The sequence below is a fragment of the Mobula birostris genome, chromosome X (assembly GCF_030028105.1).
Source record: "Mobula birostris isolate sMobBir1 chromosome X, sMobBir1.hap1, whole genome shotgun sequence".
NCBI classification, from domain to species: Eukaryota; Metazoa; Chordata; class Chondrichthyes; order Myliobatiformes; family Myliobatidae; genus Mobula; species Mobula birostris.
Window position 1 is genome coordinate 57,407,061 of NC_092402.1, and position 26,823 is coordinate 57,433,883.

At 39.2% G+C, this 26,823-nt stretch overlaps 1 protein-coding gene across 3 annotated transcripts in view; it reads left to right on the plus strand.

The window, feature by feature from the left end:
* The window catches only part of os9 (OS9 endoplasmic reticulum lectin), a 74,687-nt gene that overhangs the window by 41,713 nt on the left and 6,151 nt on the right, over window positions 1-26,823 (plus strand). For 2 of the 3 annotated variants that reach the window (XR_011883945.1, XM_072249653.1), the window contains exons 7-14: window positions 3,091-3,261; window positions 3,929-4,047; window positions 6,185-6,245; window positions 8,301-8,386; window positions 9,728-9,967; window positions 10,578-10,761; window positions 14,217-14,390; window positions 26,405-26,517. Coding sequence is in view for 2 of the 3 variants with exons in the window: in XM_072249653.1 (XP_072105754.1) it covers window positions 3,091-3,261; window positions 3,929-4,047; window positions 6,185-6,245; window positions 8,301-8,386; window positions 9,728-9,967; window positions 10,578-10,761; window positions 14,217-14,390; window positions 26,405-26,517 (1,148 nt within the window). In the remaining variant the exon portion in view is untranslated. The remainder of the gene's footprint in view (window positions 1-3,090; window positions 3,262-3,928; window positions 4,048-6,184; window positions 6,246-8,300; window positions 8,387-9,727; window positions 9,968-10,577; window positions 10,762-14,216; window positions 14,391-26,404; window positions 26,518-26,823) is intronic. The other variant, XM_072249654.1, reaches the window with a different exon arrangement.

Here is a 26,823-nt window from a genome sequence, read left to right on the forward strand (position 1 = left end):
AAGATGCTGGAGGAACTCAGCAGGTCAGGCAGCATCTATGGAAATAAATAAACAGTTGATGTATCAGACCGAGACACCCCCTCCCTTCAGGACTGGAAAGGAAGGGGGAAAGGTGCCAGAATAAAAAGGTGATGGTGGGGAGAGTAAGTAAGAAAGTGATAGGTGAAGCCAGATGGGCAGGAAAAACATCCATGGTATGGAAGTGTGCTTTCCTTTGTTGCAGGGGCCTTGGCTTTTGGTTTTGGCATTCCCTTAGTTGAGTGCTCTGGCTTACCTAGTCTTTTTCTTGCTTAAATGTTTGTTAACTTTCCATCAAAAAAGCAGGTTATTTCATTCCACTTTACTCCCAATCAGGTTGTTTCCTGGACCCTGACGTCAGCTTTTTGGATTCTGGTCTGAAAAGTTTTGAGTCTTGCAGAGTTGGGGAAGTAATACTAATGAAAAAGTTATCAAAAACAATATTTCAAACACTATTAAATTGTATATTGGAATTGTTACCTTCTACACTTCTCAAAAGCTCCAAATCACTGTTTTCAAATGGAGCGATATTGGGAAGTGATGTTTATATTTTTTTAAAAAAAAGTGTGCTCTAGGTATCCTTGTACACAAGTCACAGAACAGTAATTACAAAATAACTCTGATACTTGCTGTAGAAGACGTATAGTAACAATTTGCTCGATTAGCTGATTTGCTCATTCTTTTGAGTTTAGAAGAATAATAGCTGACTATATTTGAAATATGCAGAATTCTAACAGGGTTTGAAAGTTGGAAAGAAGGTAGATGATTTCCCAGGCTAAGGAGTCCAGAACTAAGAGTGAGTCTCATAATAAGAGTTGGCCTATTTGGGATTGAAATGAGTATTTTTTTGAACTGAAGAGAAGTGAACCTTTGGAATTCTCCTCCAGTAGGTTGTGGAGACTTGGCGGTTGAGTTCATTCAGAACTGAGATTGATCTACAGAAATTAGAGGATTCGAGTGATATTGAGATGGTGCAGGTAGATGGTGTTGCATTAGAAGAAACTATAAACATCAAATCCAGTGAGTAACTTGAATGCAAGGATAAAGAATTGATTATTAACTGGGTCTGAAGGTTTGATATCAAATCACCTCAAATTGCAAATGTTATTGGGTATATCAAACTTGCTTGGATGTAGCAATTTTTCTTTAATATTTCATTTAGCGGTCTTGATATTTTAAGTTTTTGGTCTTTGAAGGAAAATATTTGACAGAGAGAGAGAGCCACATTAAAGTATTCCCTTCATAACAAGAATAATTTGCAAAGCAGAGCAGTCAAAATTCCACATAGTGTTAGGAGTTTTTCTAAATTAACATCTACTTCTGAAGCATCCTGGGATTATGCCGTTGTCTCAGGCGATCCTTTATTGCTAGAATGTTGTTTCCTTTGTAAGTAACGTTTATTAACAAAAAAAAGTGTCTAGGTATTTAAATTACAAACAAGAGAAAATATGCAAATGCTGGAAATCCAACCAACACACACAAAATGCTGGAGCAACTCAAGCCAGGCAGCATCTATGATGGGGGGAAAAAGTACAGTTGACGTTTCGGGCCTGACCTGCTGAGTTCCTCCAGCATTTTGTGTGTGTTGCTAGGTATTTAAATTGATAATTTGCAGAACGGTATGATCAAAATTTCACTATGATTTTGTACAGTCTGGGTAGTACTGCCTGGGTAGTGGTGGAGGCAAATACAATTTAGGTATTCAAGAGGCTCTTAGACACATGAATGTGCAGGGAGTCGAAGGAAATGGACATTGAATAGGCAGAAGGCTGGACATTTGATTGTTAATTAGTTTAGCACAACATCATGGGCTGAAGGGCCTGTTCCCGTACTGTACTGTTCTGTGTGCTATAATATGAAATTGCAATGATTTAAGCTCATTGTCTAATTCTAGACTTTTAGAATTAAACCCATAAGTATTTGTGCCATTAGTTCATCCATTGTGTTACGAGTGTTGTTCGATGCCTTTTTTTTGTAGTTTCAATGTTTTATTTTTCTTTAAACTTGTTGTTGTGTAACTCTCTCTGCTTTGCTTTGCTCTCCTTTACCACACTGGCCTATTCCCATTTGTATTACTTTTCCCTTGAATGTTCTCTGCACTGTGACACCGTGGAAAGTTGAAGTGTTCTTGGCCATGATGTTAGAGGATTAACCAGGGCAGGCTATATTGGTGAAATCCACTCCTAAGAACTTGAAACTATCAACCCTCTTGACCTCAGCACCATTGATGTAAATAAGTGTTTTCTCTCTTTTTCCTCCCCCCCCCCCACCCCCCGCACTTCCTGAAGTCACTGACCAGCTCTTTTGTTGATGTTGAGGGAAAGGCTGTTGTCGTAACAAACACCATCCCACTAGACTGTCAATCTCCTTGCTGTAATCCAACTTATCATTGTTTGAGTCCCAGCCCATAGTGGTGGTATCATCTGTAAAATTGTAGATGGAATTGGAGCAGAATCTGGCTACGCAGTTGTGAGTGTATAGGGAGTGTTTTAGTTTTTATTCACTTGGCTATTCTCACATATTCTTAATGCTATAGTAGATTATCTCTGCTAAAATAACCTAAGTAATCGCAAATTTTAACTCCCACCTTAATTGAAAGCACCACCTTGGCTAAAAGAAGGTAACACTCTCACCAACCAATCATCTACCTATTGGCTGTCGATGTCACATTTCATTTGAAATCCCAACCTTGTGAATCTGAAGCTGATCTTCTGATGATTAGTGTTAGCTCAAAGTGTGATTTCTGTTACAATGAAACTGCTGTGATTTTTTTATTTATATTATTGGATTTTGTTTATTTGTCGTTGGCAACATAAATTGTATCTAACCTGTTGTCTTTTTCCAACCCAGGCTAAACAATGACTCAATCTTGTGGTAACCTATTTATTTAGATTTCCACACAGATAGTTCTGTTATGTTGCCTTTCCAGATTGATAGATTGTTCAACACCCAAAAGTTTATCTAGAAGGCCCAGAGGTCCAATCCTTGATAGAAGTCTAGTAGTTGGAGATGATGCTTTTTCTTCAAATTCTAAGTATTGACTCCTTTGTTTTTTTCTGACACCATCTTTAGCTGACACCAAGCGCAAAGTAGAAAAAATCTCAGAAGAATTGAAAACCTTGGATGAAATGTTGTTGAAAGATCAAAGTACAGAGAGCAAGGAAGAGAACGATCTGACTCAGGAACCTGAAAATAAAGCTGAGGAACTTCCAAGCAGTAATGAGAATATATTTGAATTGGAAGGTACAGTATATCAATATCTGGAGCCATGCACAAAACATTTCATCTGAAGATCAATATTGGGCTAAAATTCCAAAGAGCAGATTAAGGTGTAAATAGTTATCATAGCTGTACAGAGCAGTGGTCTTAAACTTGAAATGAATAAAACAATATTTAACAGGATAGTAGGGCAGCTGATGGAGAACTTTTAATAATCCTCCTTATCTCTTGGGTCGACTGTATTAATACTTGTTTTGTCTTCTGTATACATCTACCTTTAAGGTGAAGGAACAGGAGGAGACAGTTCTGCAAATCTGGAGGTCTGTAGGAAGGCTTACCTGGGGTGCAGAAGTAGTTCCTGGTAACCATGTAACACAGGATGCCATTAGAGGTGATTGAATAACCATTGCACCCACCAAATGGATGAATATTTAAGCTTTAGGCTATCTGATTTTTGAGCTGCAACTTTAGTTAATTTCACAGAAGGTTGCAGCTGGCAGAAATAGACTTATTCTAGCTGCACAGCAGATTCAGATCTTAAATCCTTTGTGCAAATGTACATTAGAAAAATGTGAAGTGTAAACTATTCAATTGTAAATGGATTATTATACTCATCCTGTTATACAATGTATAGAATTTGAAGACCAGCTCTGACTGTGGGCTAACAGTTGTAGGTTTGTTACACTTCCAGAAAGTGAAGCTTTAAATTCGCATGAAGTGATTGAAGAGGATGATTATGGTGAGGATTTCTGGAATAAAATCAGCAAACCGGAGACTGATGATCTCTTTTCAGAAGAAAGCCTAGAAGAGGTATTGCCAAATTTTTGATTTATTTTTTTTTTTGTTTTGAACCTTTGTTTGAAGGGCAGCAGATACTGTAATAGTCAAAAAAAAAAGACATAAGCACAAGCCCATAGGAGCAGAATAGGCCATTCAGCCTATTGACTCTACTCCACCATTCAATCAGCAAGTTTGAAAGCTGGTAAATTCCAACAACCTAATAATTGACATCCCAGAGTTTGAAAGAGGTGATGGGTGCTCTAGTTATCATCTTCCAAAGGTTTATAGATTCGGAAATTGTTCATGTGGGTTGGAAGGAATCAAATATGACTCCAGCATTTAAGGGAGAGAGTGAAAACTGAAAACTGAAAACTACTAATTTGTTGGGGAAATGCTGGTGTCTGTAATGAAGACTGGAATTTAAAAAGAAAAGATTGAATGGATGTGAATTTATGATAGGAAAGTCATGTTTGAATTAGTTGAAGTTCTTTGAGGATGTGATCAGTTGGGTAGATATGGGGAAAACAATTGGATATGGTGTTTTTGGACTTTCAGATGACATTTTGTAAGGTCACCTATAGGTCAAAAAGGGGACCAAATGTCATTTATATGTTTGTTGATGATGCTGATCTAGGTGGGAGTGTAATTGGGGGATGGTGAGGAGGATGTAAAGAGACTGCAAAGGTAGATGGACAAGTTGAACAAATGATCAAAGACACTATAGGTGAAATATAACTTGGGAAACAGGTTATCCACTTTGGCACACATAACAGCGAGCCAGAGTATTTTTTGAATAGTGAGAGGTTGGGTAGGTTGATGTTCAAATGGACCTAGATGTGCTTGTACACAAATTACTTAAGGCCAAAAAGCAGGCACAGCAAGCGATTAGATGGGCAAATGGTATTTAACCTTTGAGAAGCTTTAAATGCGAGAGTAAGGAAGTCCTTTTGGAATTGTGTAAGACCCTGGTGGCATTGCACCTGAAGTATTGTGTACTATTTTAGTCTCCATTCAATAAAACAAAAGGATATAGAAGAACTGTAGAAAAGATTCCCCAGACTGGTTCCAGGGATGGCAGGTTTGCTGTGTGAGGAGAGATCGTGTAGAGTGAGACTGCATTGTCTAGAGTTTAGAAGAATGAACGAAGAAATCATTGAAATGCACAAGGCGTTCAAATGGCTTGACAAGCTGGGTGCATGGATGATGCTTCCCCTGGCTGGACAGTTTAAAGCCAAGGGGCACTGTTTCAGAAAAGGGGCAAGCCATTTAAGACTGGACTTGAGAAATTTCTACCTCTACAGGTAATGAGTCTTGGGAATTATTCTCCTGAATGTCTACAGAGGCTCAGTGTTCAGAAATACTAGGGAAACGGGATATGAGGCAGTACAGGAAAATGGAGCTGAGGCGGTAGGTCGACCATGATCTTAAATTGCTGAGCAGGTTCAAAGGGCCAGATGGCCAACTCGTCCTTTATGTTATGGTTTTTGTTTGAAACATTTCAAGTCCCATTGGTCATCAGGAGTTTTTGTTTGAATAACCATATGAGCCTTGCAGTAAATTGATTATTTGATAAATGGAAAATTTAAAGTTTCCTCAAAGATAATGAAGCTGTTTGTTACCCCATGAAAATGGGGCAATATGCTGGAATAACCAAGCACCTTTCATTTTGACTGGGGCATTTTACACAGACAGGTAATGCTTGGAACATCAGTGCTTCATCATTCAAAGCATTTGTAAAATCCCTCCCTCTCATTCTAGTAAATCTTGAAGAAAATCTAAGGATTCGGCTACTTTGACGTTGCAGTGTCCTGTGTATAATTATTTCCAATAGTTAAGAATTTTTCCCCATTGAGCAAAATTTTAATTTTGACCGATTGAGTCTATGCTGGCTCTAAGAGTAATGGCATCAATCCCATTCCCCTACTTATTTCCCTATAAGCTATTCACAAGTACATTTTTAGCTGGACTATTACTCAACTTTGCTAGTGTATATTCTATTATGTAGTTTACTTGACTCTGTTTCGGTGTATGAAGTCTTTTTGACAAGAATCAACTTTAGGGATTCATAAACCATGTTGTAATAAACATTAAAATAACTGTCAATGGGAAATGTGCAACCTGCTCTTTCTGGTGATTTACTGTAATGACAAGTTTTTTTATTCATTAGGCTGACTCTAAGCTGAGCGATGCAGTTAAAACTGAAGATGATGATCTTCTAGGTAACCAAGGTAAATTTTTTTTTAAAAAGCTAATGTCTTGTTTTCCCCTTGGCAGTAAATCACTGACAGAAATAGAAGAGCAAAGCAGCCTTTCCACAGCTGCCGCCCTCCACCACCTCCAGGTGTGCAATGGACTGTTTCGGTTTGCCCTTCACCAGATTGCAAACAAAATTACAGTCCGTCAGTTTTGGAAAGTACTACACTGTAGTTTTTACTTCTGTGAATAAGCATATACAGTGGTATGCAAAAGTTTGGGCACCCCGGTCAAAATTTCTCTTACTGTGAATAGCTAAGCAAGTAAAAGATGAACTGATTTCCAAAAGGCATAAAGTTAAAGATGACACATTTCTTTAATATTTTAAGCAAGAAAACTTTTTTATTTCCATTTTTTACAGTTTCAAAATAACAGAAAAGGAAAAGGGCCCGAAGCAAAAGTTTGGGCACTCAGCATGGCAGTACTTAGTAACACCCCCCCCCTTGGCAAGTATCACAGCTTCTAAATGCTTTTGTAGCCAGCTAAGAGTCTTTCTATTCTTGTTTAAGGGATTTTCGTCCATTTTCCCTTGCAAAAGCCTTCTAGTTCTGTGAGATTCTTGGGCCGTCTTGCATGCACTGCTCTTTTGAGGTCTATCCATAGATTCTCGATGATGTTTAGGTCAGGGGACTGTGAGGGCCATGGTAAAACCTTCATCTTGCGCCTCTTGAGGTAGTCCATTGTGGATTTTGAGGTGTGTTTAGGTTCATTATCCTGTTGTAGAAGCCATCCTCTTTTCATCTTTGGCTTTTTTACAGACGGTGTGATGCTTGCTTCCAGAATTTGCTGGTAATTTAATTGAATTCATTCTTCCCTCTACCAGTGAAATGTTCCCCGTGCCACTGGCTTCAACACAAACCCAAAGCATGATTGATCCACCCTCCTTGCTTAACAGTTGGAGAGAGCTTTTTATCATGAAAATCTGCACCCTTTTTTCTCCAAACATACCTTCGCTCATTACGGCCAAAAAGTTCTATTCAAAAGGTTCAAAGGAACATCTAAACAAGCCTGATGCATTTTGGAATCAAGTCCTGTGGACTGATGAGGTTAAAATAGAACTTTTTGGCCACAATGAGCAAAGATATGTTTGGAGAAAAAAGGGTGCAGAATTTCATGAGAAGAACCCCTCTCCAACTGTTAAGCACGGGGGTGGATCGATCATGCTTTGGGCTTGTGTTGCAGCCAGTGGCATGGGGAACATTTACTGGTAGAGGGAAGAATGAATTCAATTAAATACCACCAAATTCTGGAAGCAAACATCACACCGTCTGTCAAAAAGCTGAAGATGAAAAGAGGATGGCTTCTACAACAGGATAATGAACCAAAACACCTCAAAATCCACAATGGACTACCTCAAGAGAGGCATGCTGAAGGTTTTGCCATGGCCCTCACAGTCCCCTGACCTAAACATCATCCAGAATCTGTGGATAAATTCTGTAAAAGAGCAGTGCATGCAAGACGGCCCAAGAATTTCACAGAACTAGAAGCCTTCTGCAAGGAAGAATGGGCAAAAATCCCCCAGACAAGAACTGAAAAACTCTTAGCTGGCTACAGAAAGCGTTTACAAGCTGTGATACTTGCCAAAGGAGGTGTTACTAAGTACTGCCTTGTAGGGTGCCCAAACTTTTGCTACGGGCCCTTTTCCTTTTTTGTTATTTTGAAACTGTAAAAGATGGAAATAAAATAAGTTTTCTTGCTTAAAATATTAAAGAAATGTGTCATCTTTAACTTTATACCTTTTGGAAATCAGTTGATCTTTTACTCACTTAGCTATACACAGTAACAGAAATTTTGACCGGGGTGCCCAAACTTTTGCATGCCACAGTATGCTTTTTATTAGATTCGACTTATTAAATCTATCATAATAAACCTCATTTATTCAATTTTAAGCATTCAAATATAAATGTTTTAGATGACTGTTAAATTTTTTAGATTTTTTAGATTTTTAATTGTATTTCCATATAATCTTGTCACTTTGAGGAGATATAGTAGCTATCTTTCCCACCCCTCTTGGTTATTTTCCTTTTCAGGAAGGCAGAAAATGCAACTCAGAATAATACGGAACCATGAAGATTTTGCAAAATTAGTTCAAGAATTAAAAGACCAAGCTGAAAAGGTAGTGATAAAATAATCCTGTCCATTTCATTTTCAGATGATTCTCAAATGTTGTTTTTGAAACAAAGAGGAGGTTGACACTGAAGTGTCAATCCTCTTTATGATGGTGTACTATTATAATTTGCTTGGTTACATTCTGTGGCAAGTTTTTGCTGCTTCAATCACCTGACTACCAAATGGCTACAGCAGCAGAGGATGCCATTTGGCCAATTTGAATATGTGCCAGCTCTTTCTACGATCAGTCCTGCTACACCCACTTCCCTACCTTCTCCCTACAGCTCTGCACTTTCCTTCTTTTCAGATATTATCCAACTCCATTTTGAATGCCACAGTTGAATCTACCGCTAATACTATTTTTGGCAGTATAGCTCATTCACCATATTTGTACAAAAGAATAAAATTTTCTTCATGTTACTTCTGGTTCTTTTTGCCTATGCCAACTTTCATCCTGTGCCCTCTGGTTCTATCTACTCTGACTAAAATCTTAATGATTTTTAAATCCCATCTGATCTCCTCAATTCTCTGTTCCAAACAGAAAACGCCCAGCTTTTCCAGTCCATTCACATCACCGAAGTCTCTCAACCCTAAATCATTTCTGTAAATATTTGTAACCCACTCTCAACGTCATTCTTAAAGTTTGGACTCCCGAGCTGAGCACAGTCATGACTCCTTGCCTTTGAATTTTATGAACTCCAGGATTCCAGGTGTTGTTTTTTTATATAAACAAACAACTTTCTCAACTTGCTCGGCCACTTTCAATGAGCTGTGTACATATGCCCTCAGATCTTCCTTGCCATTGACGATACTGATTCATGTACTTGGCCATTTTGATGAACAGAGATATGAATAATACCAGCCAAGAGCTTTATCTGAACTTGAGTAGTAATTCCAGTTTTAAAACACTTTCTGCTGCAGCATCTCTTACTATAACAGACAAAATAATGCTGTATAATCCTGTTGTGGAATAATAGACCCAGTTTTCTTTTGGCTCCATATGTAACTGGAATATATGGCCAGATGTACCTCAATTCCCAGTTTGCATTCAGATCTGCCTCCTTGCAGCCTTAGAGATCTGATTCTACCTGAATATGGCTTTGAATAGTGTATTATTGTGAGTAGTGTATTATTTGAACAGTATTAAACTATGAATTTTTGGTTTGCAGCTTATAACATCAAAAATCTACTGTAACTACTGGCCAGGAAAAAAGGTGTTACTTTACATGCTACAGTACAACAACCAGCCATAGAATTTTTGTTCTACAAATCTAGATTCTTGGGTGAATGCATAGGTTAGTTAGATAGTGAGAATCGAAGCTAATTTGTTTTTTCTGGTGTGTGAAAGCGGAAAGGTGAAGACAAGGATCCAGCTACCAAGAGTTCTGCACAACAGTCTGAAGAACCCACTGACCAAGACTCCTCAGAAAAACAAGAGGATACGGCTAATGATGATGATGAGAATGAGCTCCTCAATGATTTTGTAAAAGAACTGGATGAAGTATCTCTGCCAAAATCCAAAATGGCTGAAATTAAAAGGGAAGTGAAGGAAGAAATGGAAAAAGAATTTGAAAATCTTATTGATGAAGTGAGTAATACATTTTAACCTGCATATTTTTTTTAAAATCGCTAAAGGTTGAATGGTCTGACAGTGCCTGAGAATTGTTAGTTTTGAATGAATGTTAGTGTGATGGATAATGAACTGGCAACCTCAGTAAAAACTCATGTTGAGGAATCATGAATGGATCTGTAATATTCTAGGTATTTTGGCATAATAGAATGATCAAGTGGCAGATGCTCAGATAATGTTCTCCGTGGGCCATCAAACTTTAGATTTCATTACAACCTAAAGGTATGGCAAAAGTGCTGCGCTAGCATCGTATTTAATGGGAGTATGCCATCAGGAGCTGAAGCAGCTAGGTTGTGCTACCGGGTGTAACTATAAAACCGAAGGTAAAGGTTATTGTTAAAGTAACAAAGATTTTTGGTCTTTTCTGCTACTGATATCTCAGAATTATTTTTTTTATTGTATGAAAGCTTCCTTGCTTGTAGAATGCGCAACACTATACCTTCTAGCCAAACCACCTTCACCAATCAATAATTTGTATTATGTAAACTCTTGTGTGGTCAGAGAATAGAAAACGAGACAGAACATAACTTTTATCAATACAACTGATGAAACTGATAATGTTTCTTAGGCACAAGATGAACTTGAAGCAGAGGGCCTCAAAGGAGAATTTGATCGCAATCAAGCCTCGAAGACCTTGGTTACTACCCTAAACAAACTTATAGACAAGCTTGAAGACAAAGAAACTTCAAACAAAGAGGAGGATAGTGACTCAGCAAAGGGTAGCCCCAGTCACTCTCCAAAACAGACAGCAGGTACAAGGTGTTTTTTTCTGTTGTTAGTACAAGCCCAAAGACCTCTCCTTTATTGCCCTCACTCTTGCACCCTGACCTCCCGCTTAACTTTTTCTGCTGATGAGGACAACAGTTGGACCCATCTTTTACAGAAAGCATTTGCTCATGGACATGAAACCCAATACCATAACCAGTTTGGCTGACAGTAATAACTTGACAGCAGCGATCAAACACTTAGCAGTCAGTGTGAATCACATCACGTCATGTGGGCACTTGTTCCTGTATTTTTTCAAAGTGAAGAATCCTGGACAAAATCTGTACAACTTCTATACCATGACACCAGTAGTGTTGGTATCTTTAGTTCAATATGTTTGCCATTTTGGCATGCAAAACATACTTCTAGCTCCATGTCCTTGAAAGTTCCAATGTTGAAAAACCCAAAGGTTTGCGTGTGATTTGAGCCTAACTTGTAAAAGGAAGTGGGTGGGGGTGGGTAAGAGAAGAAGCAGAATTAGTCTTGGTGGACAATACCAGTTTCATTAGCTCAGGATCTCAGATCAAGGATAATTGGGTCTGTAAACCATTGTTTGCCTTCACTTATGAAAACAAGTGAGGGCTCATGATCACACTGAATGGTGGTGCTGGCTCGAAGGGCCGAATGGCCTACTCCTGCACCTATTGTCTATTGAGACCAGTTATTGCTTTCAAATTCCAATGGAAGATATTAGGAGAAAGTTGAAGTACAATGTTTGCCTTTTTAAGAAAAGAAAGTTAAGGGTATCACACCTAAATGAAAAGATCTAAGTGCCCTTGTTTTTACTAATAACAGGAAAATTATAGAAAGTTCAGGAAAGTTAATAATGTAGTTATCAGAATACTTTGGCTAATAACATTAAATTGACCCCTAAGATTTTGTACTTAAAACATGAGTTTTAAGGAAAGGCGTGGGGCAAGGCTAAACCATGAAAACAGATGTGAATAGTAATTGACAGGAAGTGGATTTTGTAAGGTCACAATAAAAAGTTGTGGACAGGAAATGGATAGAGATAACTAAAGATGGAAACATTAATGGAAGTTGGGAAGTCACCAAATGAACTGGCAACACTGCTCAAAATAGCAGAGGTGTACATGATAATCTTACCATCCTCAATAGAATAATGTTGGAGAGTTACTAATGTTCAAGAAATGGCAGATAACAGCCATGAAATTGTGGGCAGTTAGTGGTGTAGAAATTACTAGAAATCATTCTCAGGAATGGAGTAAAGCTTGATCTAAACACTTTTAAAATAAGTAAATCTCTTTACCTTTTAATACAGAGCATCTACAACCTCTTAGGTTAGAGAATTCAAAAATATCTTCATTTAAGTAAAGAAATTCCCCTTATCTCAGTCCTAAATGACTGACCCCAAACCTGAGTCCTTGTCTAGAAAGTCAAGCAAAGGGGAAATGTCCTCTCTTGTACTCTTGTCAAGCCCTCAAGGAAAATATATTTTTTCCTTCAGAGATCAAACCCATTCTACTTGACTTCTCTGTAAAGGAGAACCCCTGCATCTCAGAAATCTGAAATAATTTTCACTGAACTTTATTGCAAGTATATCACCCCTTAGAAAAGGTGACCAAAATTGTACACAGTGCTCCATGTGGTCTCACCAAGACTCTGTAAGAATTGCATTAGGATTACTATTGCACAAGGATCTGAGTATAAAATAGTTCCTCTTGTTTACTATATCAGTATGTTGACATTTTGATTTGTGTACAAGAATGCCCAAAGCACACTGAATTATTAGGAAGAATCTCTTTACCGCTTTGAACCCATTTCCAAGTTTTTTTGTAAGAGGAATCCAGCTGGTCCTAATACCTTTGATTTTCCTCCAGTTACTTGTACAAGTGGTTTGCAATTAACCTTGCTACTGCCTTTTCAAGTAGTACATTCTAGATCAACCCTGCCTGCTGCATGAGTCTTTCCTTAAGTCACCCTTTGGTTCTTCTAATCATCTTACAGGCATCATCTGATTCTTAATCCTTTTACCAATCAGAACATTCTCTGCTTACTCACTTTGCTTAGATCCATCATGATTTTGGACACCTGTCAAGTCACCTCTCTTTTGATGTTTTGGAAGAAGCTGCTTCAGCTTATCATTGCTTCTTGGGGGCTATTCTAGTAGATCGCTTCTGCACCCTTCTGAGGCACAGCTGAATTAATTTCTATCCTTCATTCCTTGATCTGTCCTGGAACTTTCATGGATTTGAGCACATTTCTGGTTATGCAGCCACCTTGAATTGTACCCTCTGCACAGTCCTGTCCTTGTTCTTCTGATAAAAATGTAGCACTTAGCAAAAACAATGAGGATAAGAAAAATGCTATGTTTTATGGATTTGGAGTGCCTACCTGAAAAGATGGCAGAAGCTGATTCTATATAGGTTTTAAAAAAAGGTTTACTCACCTACTAAATGATGACTCTCCAGTGATGGACAAAATGTGACTGTTCACTCAAAGAGCTAGCACAGTTGCGGTTTTCTTTGTACCTCTTCCTTCCCCTTTCCTCTGCGGTATATTTTTCTTGAGTCATTTCAGAGTCTTTGGCTTGGGCTTGAGACTTTGCATCCAACACTGCGATCTGGTTGCTCGTACAGTAGCATAGCACTTTAATTCCTGGACTAGTGACATCTGGACTGATGATCTGTCCAGCAAGCCACTCAAAACTGCTACAAAGGCAATAATGAAACCGTACACACCATCCTGCATTTACTTGAGCACTGGATACAATAAGAGCAGGCAAGTAAGTGCATGGGCACATGATCCTTCTGCCACTGACTGCGATGTATTTCAGAATCCTGAGACGGCCTTTCTAACAGCACTGTGGGAATGTCATGTTGGTGTTAGCAACGTTAAGAAAGTAGTTTCCAACAGTCTTAAGGGCAATTAGTAATGGACAAATAAATGCAGGTCACATCCATAAAGTTATACTTTCCAGAAATGCTTTTTAAAAAAGACTAATCCATTTTTCCATGCTATTTACTATCTTTTACATGACCTTGCAAAATCTCTTGATCTTTAAAGGCTGAAAAGTTTATTTTGCAACTCTGATAACTGATGTTAAGGATATGTCTAGTGGTCCTTCTCTAAAAGTCTTCCAGTGCTAGCACACTTTGTGTCCAGTATTGGACACGAGGTTGAACTGGGTGTGGCTTCCTCCAATAATTAGTCAATTGTATTTACTGCATTCTTTAGTTTTCTGCTTTACTTATTGCTTGCTGTGCTGCGGTGCTTGGTTATGTTGAGCTTTTAAGTCCCCTGGAATCCCTAGTTGGTTCATTTTTGTCTCCAGCTTATTTTAAGATAATCTGCAATCAGTATTTCACATTTTCTTTGTGGAATACAGTGTTTAAATATGATCCTAGGATTTAACTGCTGTATTTATTTTTAACTCAAATAGCCTTTATACCTTTGCTATTGATTTCTTGCTGCATTTCAGAGACTGATGAAGAGACTGAAGGGCACGTTAAAGTTCGAGTCACAAAAATCAACCCAGGCAGTCCACTGCATAAAGAGATGAAAGTGCGTGAAATGAGTGGCACAGACCCCCAGCTCAGGCAGATTCAGAATGTGGTGAAAGAACAGCTGGAGAAAGCAGGATTGAAAGCAGAAGGTAGTTTGGAGACTAATTATTTATACTGAAACAACACATCTTCCATAGCCCCTCTGCGCAGGTGCTTGTTTTCAATGAGAGAATGGAGGATTTCATTCTGAACACCTGGATAAAAATAATCTGTGCTCCACATCCTTTTCTGTGCCCTGAATTTTGAACTAGCCTAGAATGATGGAATGAATAATTGCCATCCGCAAGAGTCCAAAGTCAACGATCTGTAACCATAAGTTTCATTAAACCACAAAGGTACCAAGGGACACGTTGGGATTTTACAAGGCCTGAGGATGGTTGATGGTGCGGGGAATTAAATAATGGCAGATTGAAATGGTAATTTATCCCTTCTTCACATGCCTGTAGTTTTTACACTATTGACCACAACATTCTCTGCACTGATGGAACTATACTTAATTGCATTCTTAGCTATCTTGTTATAGCCAAACAGTCCACCAGTAATAGCTTCTATTCTGGCCCCTGCACTGCTCCCTTTCCCCCTCAAATGATCTATGCACTGATGTCACCCACCTTTACTTTGTCACTAATTCTCTTGACCTTTGCACCGACTTTACGTTTTGGGCTTTGCCCAGCATCTAGTATGGGATGAGCAAAATTATTTTCAGATAAATTCTTGGAAAAGTTCAAAACCTTAAACTCCATACCCAATGATTTCATCCCTCTTTCTGGAAGCTGTTTGAAACTGAAACCACAACAAGACCCTGTGCGACACTGGTGTCGTATTTGACCCTGAGTTGGGTATTGGGTTACTTCTATTCGTGTTACCACTTAGTCTTCCTATATCTATCTTTGTGATGCTGCCTGACTCCAATCCTGTCTCAGCTCCCTTCTGCTGCTTTAAAAGTTATTCTTGCTTTTGGTATTTGTACACCTGATCATTTCAGTGCACTCTGGCTGGTTATCCTCATTCTGCTCTCTGTAAACATAAGGTCATTCTAGCTCTGCACACATGAGCTCTCACCTAGTCCATTGTTATTGCACTTGTGAACTAGGCTGGCTCCTTTCCTTAAAGAAACTCCTCATTTTTGAAGTGTCTGCAGTTCTCTATAATCTTTTCCATCTTAGTAACCAGCCATGATATATGCACACTTCCTACCCTGGCTTCTCAGACACATTTAAATTTAATCTACAGTAATAGAGCTCATGCCCTTAGCTGCATAGAGTCCAGCTTTAGATTTTCTTCTCTAAATCTTTGTCTTTTATCATAATTATATTTTTCTAAAAAGTTCTTTGATCAAGTCTATTGATCATTTGCCCTGATGTCTATTTTGCTGAATTTGATAATGCAAACAATGAGAAGCCCCTTCGTATGTTTTTGTTAAATTAAAACTGTTATATAAATGAAAGCTATTGCTGGGTTGATTGGTTTTAGCTCTGATGTTGTGTATAACGCACATTGACAAGGTGGAGACTATTTTTCCTGTATCTAATTGTGCCTAACATGAGGTTCCAAAAATGAAAATAACTACCAATCTGGCATTTGCCTCACTCGTTCTTCGTCAAAAACTGTAAGAGGGAAAAGATTGTCTTATTAGAACACCTGTAATCTAATTTGGAATGCAGTTCATTGAGCCTGCTGTCAATTTTGTGCAAGTGTTGGAATCATCTCCATTTAGGTTAAATCATTGCACATCAAGATTTAAGTTATTGCAATAGCGTTCTGATATTTAGCTGCCAAGTTGGTTGCCTTTGTTCTTGGTTCTATTTTTCTCCAAAGGTGAAGGCCTTGAGAGAAAATGCACCTGTTGACTTGTGCCAACTTCAACCACCTGATAGTTCTGACAATTCAGCCTTTCTCCATGTGGGGCGGAGTGAAATACAAGATATCCAGTAAATAAAATTTTAAAGCTTTAGCACAATATTTTTTTAATTCCAAAACATGAACGTGGAATTTTCAATCTTTAAACATAATTCCATTACATAAGAGGGGATTGAAGTTATTGTGAGCACTGAATCATCCGAAGTAGTTTCTCTGCTTAAAAGTTGGAGGTGCAGAAGAATGAGGCTTATTTCCGTATCCCATGTCCTGTCCAAGTCCACATGGTGTATTTTATATTTAATAGTTTGAGTGGAAAATATATAGTGGTCATTTTCATTAATTTAAGAAGTTTAAACTGTTTAGGTTTGCCACTAAAAATACGTTATTCCTGAGTGTTTAGAGGCTGCAATACTTGAAGATTTGTGTTCCAGAAGTAGCAACACGTATAACCCAGCAGCTCCATTACACTTGTAACACTGGTATCTATCTAACAATGTGAAAAGTTACCCATGTATTTACAGTTCACTGAGAGCAGGACAGTTCCTAGCCAGCTAGTTACCATTCAATCAGTTGAAGCAAAATCAAAAGCAAAATGATGGAAAGGATTTTCAACAGTGCTATCTAGCAGTACTTGCTCACTAGTGCTGAAGTTTGGATTTTGCCAAGACTCCTCAGTGTCAGACCTCCTCAGAGACTGGATCCAAATGTGAACTAAAGAGCTGAATTCCTGCAGTGAGGGGGACTGTTCTTAATGGCAAGGCAGCATTTGACCAAGTGTGGCATCAAGGAGTCATGGTAAAACTGAAGACCTTGCACATCAATCAGTAAACACTTCAATAGCTAGATGGCAGTTATGGTATGAGAACAAATGCCAGAAACACTCAGGTGGCATTTGTGTAAGGATAAACAGTTAACATTTCATATGTGGAACCCTCCCTCAAATCTGAAATGAGAAATGATTAATTTGATTGTTGGAGTGAGTTAGGACATCACTGCGGGAGGTCCTCAGGACTGTCCCAAATCCAACTATCTTGAGCTACTCTTCATCAGTGACCTTCTTTCCATCATAAGATCAGAAGTGAAAATGTTCACTGTTTGGAACTGAACATTGTGCATTCACATCTCTTTAGTAAATGAAGCAGTCCATGTCTTTGTGCAGCAAGACCTGGACATCATTCAGCCATGATGATAAGTAACAAGTAATCATGTCACAAAGTACCAGACAATGTCCAGCTCAAAAGCAAAAATTTAACTAACTACCCTTGATATTCAATGGCATTACCATCATGGCAGATCTCCCACCATCAACATTACCAAGGATGATCACTGAGACCTCAACCAGACCAACCGCACAAATACCATGGCAACAAAATAAGGTCAGAGACTGGGTATCCTGCTGTGAGTGACTCGCCTCCTGACACCCAAAGGCCTTTCCACCATCTACGTACAAGGTAAAAGCCATGAGCATAATGGAATGCCCTGCAGGTTGCTTGGATAAGTGCAGCTCCAATGACACTCAAGAAACTTGACACTATCCAGAGCAAATCAGTCCATTTGTTAGGTACTTCCTCTGCTACTATAAAGGTTCATTCTCTACCACCAGTACACAGTGACTGTAGTGCATGCCATCTACAAACTTCACTGCAGTTATTCACACAGGTTACTCAACAGCATCTCCCAAGCTTGTAACTCTACAGAAAAAAGGATGACTATAGTTTAGATTTACAGCGTTTCTTTAAAATGTGCAGATACTTGTTTCTTTTGAATAGCTTCCTCCATTGAAGAAAACTAATTAGACGAAGAGCTGGGTTGCCATCATTGAGCTGTGACCTATTCAGGGAAGCCCTTTTGGAATCACTAAGCAACACTTAAGAAAATCTAACTGGCTGTTGGACACTTATGACCTAATGTGCTTTGAATCTGTATATTGTGCATTGTGCAAAAACAGACACATCCACACGATGGTACAATTTGACTTGTAATGCCATTCTATGTTAGGAAATGTCACAATGCTCTGCCAAAAACTGCATCACATGGGTTATTTGTATTTGGTACCAATTAGCCATATGGCCTCTAAGAGGCCATATCTGTGAAATTCAGAATTCATTACCATAGATGGCTGTGGAGGCCAAGTCATTCAGTGTGTGTATATATATATATATATATATATATATATATATATATATAAAGCAGAAGTTTAATAGGTTCATTAGTAAGGACATCAAAGGTTATGGGGCAAAGGCAGGACAATGGTGATGAGAGGGACAATAAATCAGCCATAATAGAATGGTGGAGTAGACTTGATGGGCCAGATGGCTTAATTCTGCTTCTGTGTCTTAAGGTCTTGTGGTCTAAAACTTTTTTTTTAATTCAGTGCAATGTTATCCAAATATGTTTCTCAAATGACAATAATGAGTCAGTGTCCTTGGCAGTCCGTAACCAATAGATGCCTGTCATTGCTCTCTTTCTGACTAAATTCTACTTAGTGGCCTTAGTTCCTATGCTCAAGTATCAGTTTGGCTGTGTTCTGCCACAATTCTTCTGGCACTGCTGAAAACATTTCTTTCCCATACTCTGTCAGGCTGAAGGCTTTGCTCTGATAGTTTTTTTTTCTTTTATCTTGGTTAACACTTTGCACTGTTCTGCCCTCAGTGCCAACCACCTACACAAATCTATTCTGTGTTGATCAGAGCAAAATATAAAAGCAAGCAAAGTAAAATTGAATAACATCAAAAATGCATATGCTTATCTATTGCTTAAACACTTCAATTAACACAATACACAGATGATCAAATCAAGTTATTCTTACTCCTTTTTTTTTTCTTGGCTCTTGTTGCTTGTATCTCAGCACCCATTATTAGATGGAAAGTGTAATCGGCACACTGTTAAATTGATTAAGTTCAGCCCCAGTTTTGTCAAAGAAAATGGGCCACTTCAAGTTTCTCTAGCTTCATTTCAAGTACATTGCTATTAACACCACCAATGAGTGTGAGCACTCTGGTACCAGGGTGAGCTTGTACATTTAAGTCCTATGGTTCACCAATATGCCATACTTCCCAAAATGTTCATCTTTCCTGTTGTAGCACACAAGTAATTTGAGGAATTAGGGCATTAGACCAATTGAGAAATCGTCAGTTAGCATGACATGTCCAAACTGAGCAATGTAGTTATGCAATTGTTTTTAAAAGCATCATTTATGGTTGTATTGATCTAGATGTGATTTGATACTCATTGGATCATGTTGACAAATAGTAGCTTGTAGGTGGGGTAAGTAAAATTTTGGCCATGTGCTTGGGATATCATATTGATTTCATATAGGAGAGTGGCTCGCACAATAGTAGCTTTGTTTCCTTTGTAATCAAATAACACAAACTTCTGCTTCCCTGCCAGTACTGATGTGCAATGTATTTCTCCCCTGATCCAGGTCAAACCCATTGGCTGGTAAAAAATGATTTATGTTTCCTGAAAGTATTTTATAGTTGTAATTGTTGGAAATGTCAGTAGAACATAAGAAATGGGAGCAGGAGTCAGCCATCTGACCTGTTGTGCCTGCTCCATTATTCATTAAGATCATGGCTGATCTGGCCATGGACTCATATCCACCTACCTGCCTTTTCCCCAGAACCTTTAATTCCCCTACTATGCAATCTTCTATCCAACCTTGTCTTAAATATATTTACTGAGGTAGTCTCCACTGCTTCATTGGGCAGAGAATTCCACAAATTCACCACTCTCTGGGAAAATCAGTTCCTCCTCATCTCCGTCCTAAATCTACTCCCCTGAATCTTAAGGCTATGTTCCCCTAATTCTAGTCTCACCTACCAGTGGAAAACAGCTTTTATGCCTCTATCTTATTTATCCCTTTGATAATTTTATATGTTTCTATAAGATCTCCTCTCATTCTTCTGCATTCCAGCAAGTACATCCCAGGCAACTCAATCTCTCCTCATAGTCTAACCCCCTCATCTCTGGAATCAACCTGGTGAACCTCCAAAGCCAGTATATCCCTCAAGTAAGACCAGAACTGCACGCAGTACTCCAGATGCAGCCTCACCAGTACCCTACACAGTTGCAGCATAACCTCTCTGCTCCTAAATTCAATCCCCCTAGCAATGAAGGCTAACATTCTTGATAGCCTGCTGCACCTGCAAACCAACCTTTTGTGATTCATGCACAAGCACTCTCAAGTCCCTCTACACAGCAGCGTGCTGCAATTTTTTTTTACCATTTAAATAATAATCTGCTCTTTCATTTAGAAGTGCATCTCAACTTCCACATTTTATTTGATCTGAAGATGTATGTGTGTAATTTATTCTTTCATTGATATTAACTGATGTTGAAATAATACCATTTTTAACCCCTGGTAAACTGGGTCTTGAAGTCAATCAGACTTATCTAAAATATTGAGGTGACCCTCGCATCCCAGTTCAAGCATGTGCTCTCTTTGCTTAAAATGAACACCTTCAATATTGCCCACTTGATAATCACGTAGTTACACTTTTTTGTTCTGCATCAGCGTTTTCTTTTGGGATGCTTGTTGCCAAACTTTTAAAAAAACAGAAAAAAGGCATTGGAGTATCTCACGATTACCTGGATATGGCAGAATGAACTTGCTACTCTCCAGCAAGCACCTTAAAAATGGTACTTACATTAAGTCCTTGTTGGATAGAGCACAGATGGAGATGAGAGGTTGTACATGAGCAAGATATACCAGCCAGTTGAGTGGTGGTGTGGCAACAACCTTGCACTCAATGTCAGTAAGACCAAAGAGCTGATTGTGGACTTCAGGAAGGGTAAATTGAGGGAACCCGAACCAGTCCTCATAGAGGGTCCTGAAGTGGAGAGAGCGAGCAGTTTCAAGTTCCTGGGTGTCAAAAGATCCCTGGGGATCTAATCAGATCCCAACATATCAGTGCAGCTATAAAGAAAGCAAGATGGTGGCTATATTTCATTAGGAGTTTGCAGAGATTTGGTTTATCAACTAAAAACACTCGAACTATAGATCTATAGATGTACTGTAGAGCGCATTCTGACAGGCTGTATCACTGTCTGGTATGGGGGTCTACCGAAAGAAGCTGCAGAAAGTTGTAAAATTAATCAGCTCCATTTTGGGTACTAGCCTCCTTGGTACCCGAGACATCTTCAAGGAGAGGTGCCTCAGAAAGGTGACATCTATTATTAAGGACCCCCATCACTCAGGGCATGTCCTGTTCCCATTGTTACCATCAGGAAGGAGGTACAGAAGCCTGAAGGCTCTCACTCAGCAATTCAGGAACAGCTTCTTCCCCTCTGCCATATTAGATTAGGTTAGATTATGAGGCCACGCAGTCCTCTTTTAATTGTCATTTAGTAATGCATGCATAGAGTTACAAAATACACATGGACTAAGATGTTAACTGTTCTGTGCTATCACCAGTGGGATCATCAGTTGATCTGCCACCTGTCTTCAGGAGCTTTGGCCCGCTTATGATCAAGACTGTGGAGGTGGTGGGCCAGAAGTGCTAAAGCACCACCTCCCACTGGTGAGCTTAAAAACTTGGCATCTGCCTCTATCTGAGTTGTTGGTCACTTCCATCCAACAGATAGTCTGTTCTTCAGGTGTCTATGCAACTACTGAAGGGTTTGCAAAAGATGTATACACTGTCTGACTATCTGCCTCTCTGGACATACTTGGTCCACACCCATGCTGATCCTTTGTCTGCTGCCTCAGCTACAGCCCTGCTGGTTGACTTGATTTCTCTTCTAGTGAAGCCAAGGTCACACAGCCACTTCTGGAGAGTGAATGCAATAAACGCAGGGCAGCCTACTTCGAATGGATAGCATGAGACCTTCCAACCTCTGTCTCTGCACTCTGATCTTAATTCTGCATACTTGGTTAACTTGCGCTCATGGACTTCATCGATGTTGTCTTCCCAGGGGACTGTGAGTTCACCAATAACCACTTCTCTACTGGTGTCAGACCATACGGTTATATCTGGATGCAATGTTGTGTACACAGCTGCTCTGGGAAACTGCCTTTCCCATCCAGGTCAGCCTTGACACACCAATCATTGGCTGAAGAAAGTATGCTTGATCGTGAGCCTGTGCTGTACACCCTTGACTTGGAGCCTTCTTTCACAAATGATATGCGATGTTCTGTGCAGCATGGGGCATGAGTCGGCTCTCCAGAATGATATCATAGAAACACAAGACAAACAGACTGGAAAAACTGACAAAAACCACATATTATAACATATAGTTACAACAGTGCAAAACTATACTGTAATTTGAAGAAGAACAGACCATAGGCACGGTTTAAAAAAAAACGTGTATCATTCCTTAATGATAAATGGGCTGAAAAATGGCAGATGGAATTTAATACAGACAAATGTGAGGTGTTGCACTTCGGTAGGACTAACCAGGGTAGGTCTTACACAGTGAACGGTAGGGCACTGAGGAGTGCAGTAGAACAAAGGGATCTGGGAATGCCAGTTCATTATTCATTGAAAGTAGTGTCACATGTAGATAGAGTCATAAAGAAAGCTTTTGGCATACTTGCCTTCATGAATGAAAGTGTTGAGTATAGGAGATGGGATGTTTTGTTGAAGTTGTATAAGATGTTGATGAGGCCTAATTTGGAGTATTATGCGCAGCTTTTGTCACTTGCCTACAGGAAGGATGTAAACAAGGTGAAAGTACAGAGAAAGTTCACAAGGACTTTGCTGGGACTTGAGGACCTGAGTTATAAGGAAAGATTGAATAGGTTAGGACTTTATTCCTTGGAAAGTAGAAGATTTGAGGGGAGATTTGATAGACGTATACAAAATTGAGGGGTATAGATAGGGTAAATGCAAGCAGGCTTTTTCCTCTGTGGTTGGGTGGGACTACAAGTAGAGGTCATGGATTAAGGGTGAAAGGTTTAAGGGGAACATGAGGGGAAACTTCACTCGGTGCTGAGAGTGTGGAACAAGCTGCCAGCGCAAAAGGTGCATGTGAGTGTGGTTTCAACATTTAAGAGAAGTTTGGATAGGTACATGGATGGCAGGGGTATGAAGGGCTATGGTCTGAGTGCAGGTCGATGAGACTAGACAGTTTAAATGGTTCGGCATGGACTAGATAGACTGAAGGGCCTGTTTCTGTGCTGCACTTTTCTATGACTATGACTCTTACTAGTTGCAAGGAGTATGTGCAGAGGCTTCAAGGAGAATAGCTATGCGAATGAGTGAGCATATGGCAGATGGAATATATTGTTGACCCATGCTAATTTACTCACTTTTTGGTACAAAGGTGAGGGTGGCACGATAGCTTAGTGGTTAGCACAATGCTTTGTAGTACCAGCGACCCGGGTTCAATTCCTGCTGCTGTCTGTAAGGAGTCTGTATGTTCTCCCTATGACCACATGGGTTCCCTTTGAGTGCTCTGGTTTCCTCCCATGTTGCAAAGACGTACTGGTTGGTAGGGTTAATTGGTCATTGTAAATTCTCCCATGATTAGGCTAGGATTAGATTGGGAGATTGCTGGTTGACGCAGCTTAAAGGGCCCAAAGGGCCTACTCCACACTGTATGTCAATAAATGATAAATAAAGTAAAGGCACATCATTTTTTTTACACAAGGAAGAGATTTTTAAAAGGTGCTGGTGATCAGAGGATCCTGAGTGCCCCTGTATACACAGAAAATTAAAATCCAGGTATAGCAAAAATTGGGAAAGTAAGCTCTGCAGTGGCCTTTGCAAGAAGAATCAAAGTATAAGATGTGTTAATGAATTACATAAGGTCCTAGTGAGACCACACCTGGAATATCATGTTACAAGTCTGGTCTCCCTACCCAAGGAAAGATGTACTTGGAATGGAGGTTTACCAGATTTGTTCCAGGTATTTTGAGCAGGTAGAGCAGTGGCAGCAGTGGTTTAGTGCATTGCTCATCCTCAAATAAGGTTTAAGCAAACCAAGCCTACATTCTCATGTAGGAGAATGAAAGGGTCACTGAAATGTGCAAAATTCTTACAGGACTTAATAGAGTACATGCAGACCTAATAGTTCCCCTGATTAGGATGTCTAACATCAATGGTTTAGGACAGAAGAAAAAGGATGAAAAGAAATGTCTTCATCCAGAGGGCAAATGGGCTGTGGAGACTGTCACTGAGCATATTTAACATCGTTAGGTTATTGAACATTAAAAGAGTCAGCAGATAAAATGTTAGTGCAGGGAAGTGATACTGACATATAACATCTGCCATGATCTTATTGAAAGGTAGAACAGACAAGAGGCTAAACGACTTCTTGCTACCTCTGTTACCGTTTAGGACATAAAACATTACAGCTCAGTACAGGCCTTTCAGCCCATGATTTTTTACCTTCCCTCCTACATAGCCCTCCATTTTTCTGTCATCTGTGTGCCTATCTAAGAGCTTCTTAAATGTCCTGAATATTTCTGCCTCTGTCATCATACCTGGCAGGGCATTCTACACACTCACCCTTCAGTGTATTTAATAAATAGACTTGTATGTCAATCATCTCTCAATTTTGTGGTGGTATATTAGGAGATATTAAATTCATAGTATGGAAATAGTGATTTTTTTTTTTTGTTCTGTGGCACAGCAGAGAAAGGTGGGAGCATGAAAGATCAAGGGGGCCCCTACAGGCTTGGCGCCAGGCAGTGTAAGTCTGTAATGGGCTCAACTGGCCTGAGCCACAAACTCTAGGCTAAGGTGAGTTATAGTGAGCTCATGCCTGGATACTAGCCAAGCAATAGCTTCATAAAACTCCAGGACAGAAGCTTGCTATTGTACTTATTAGGTAAAAGTGGAACTGCACACAACTCACGTAGGACATACTGTAGGTGCTGAAGCTTGACACTGCAAAAGGCTTATCTCAGTCTTTGTATATACAGTGCATATGGGATACAGCTAATGGGGGGGAGGGAGTAGATAAGAAATATTAGAAGAACAATGAAAATTTTGACTCTGCACATTTGTAGGATGAGTTGCTCCCCTATTGTCAGTTCTGAAGGTAAATCTTGAACTTTGTGAATTCTTTCTATCTACAGTTGGTTCAATTAAAGTTGCATATTTCTTTTATTGGGAGTGACCAAGTAAGGTAATAGCATTGCCTCAGATGTTGAACAAGATACTGGCGAGATTAATTCAAACGTGGTTGTGGTTTTCATTTCCTCTCCACCAAGGATTGTAAAATGTACAGATAATGCCCATACTGACTGGAGGGAGACTGAACTATGGCTGCTCTGATTCACTATCTGGATTATTGTAATAAACTATTGCGTACTATTGCCTAGATCATGCTGGTTGTCATCACTGTTCTTTCTCTCTTTCCCCCCCTCCATTTTTCCTTTCTTCTTTATAATTGACAATACCACTACATTATTTCTTTCCAGTTCCTTTCAAGTCAAACAACTCAAAACTCACTCTGATAATATCAGCCCCATTGGACTTGATTCAAGATTATGCAGAACTCCTTTTGCATCCTTCTCTTGAGTGTCATTATCTTGTAGCTTAACTAACTGAATCAAATGACCAGCTGTGGCACAATTAGTCAATTACTGTTATAAGATACCCCTGAGTTGTTATCAATCTACCAATCTGGTTAGTGCTTGCTTTGTTTTTCATGTTGTAAGTGCAAATGTGGCTTTGCTTTGTACAGCAAACATCTCCCTGTGTATGCTTGGTTCTTGATATCTTCTTGCGTGTTTTGCGAGGTGCGTCATTTTCTCCCTTTATCAGACATTCACCAAGATAGATACTGCTTCTTTCTGACTTCTCTTGAACTTTTAGCTTCCAACCATTCCTGCTGATTTAACCAGTCTTTAGCATTCCTTCATGGATTAGACACTGGTAGGCGGTCAGACCCTATTGTAACAGAGTCGCTGTTTTAAACTCTCCTGCAAGTTGTAGTTCTGGCCTTTAGTGCCCAGCAAATTTAATATATGAGTATAGTCAAATGAATGACAATTGACTGATTGAAATGCTTGGATGAAGAGGGAGATTTAGTGAAACATTAAAATAAATTTATCCAAATACATGATAAAATTCACACAATCTGATATCTAATTAATTAGTGTGAAACTCTAATGTAAATCCAATTGTGCTGTTGCAATCAAGTACATTTTTAGGGATTTGAAAAAACATTCAGTTATTTGCAGGTTGCAATGATCTGTTCAAACTTTGCTTTTAATAATCCGCCTCTACAAATCAAGATTTAAGGATATAGTGACAGTTCCCTTGTATGTAACCATTGGCTTTTCTTCCAGGTAAAATTGAGGTGAAGATTGTAACAACTGGATCACTCGGAGATGATGATGATATGCATTGGCTATCGGAAGAAGATACCAAATCTTTCAGAGAGCTTCTCATCAATTTATTGGTAAGAATAGTTGTTTCATAGAGAGCAAACTACAAGAGTATGTAGTTACAACGATTGATGCTGTTTTCTCCTCATGGAAGTGGAGTTCAGAGCACTTGTATTTATTTTCATGCCTTCTCAATTGGAACACCAAGGCAGCAATTGTTGAGACTGTTCCACCAGCAGGACTCACAGCAGGTACTTCATCAGTCATGGAGGCATACAGCATGCAAACAGACTCCTTGGCCCAGAGGCCACATTGACCAACATATTAAAACCAGTCCTATTTTATTGACCCCACGTTCCCATTAACTCCCTCCATGATCT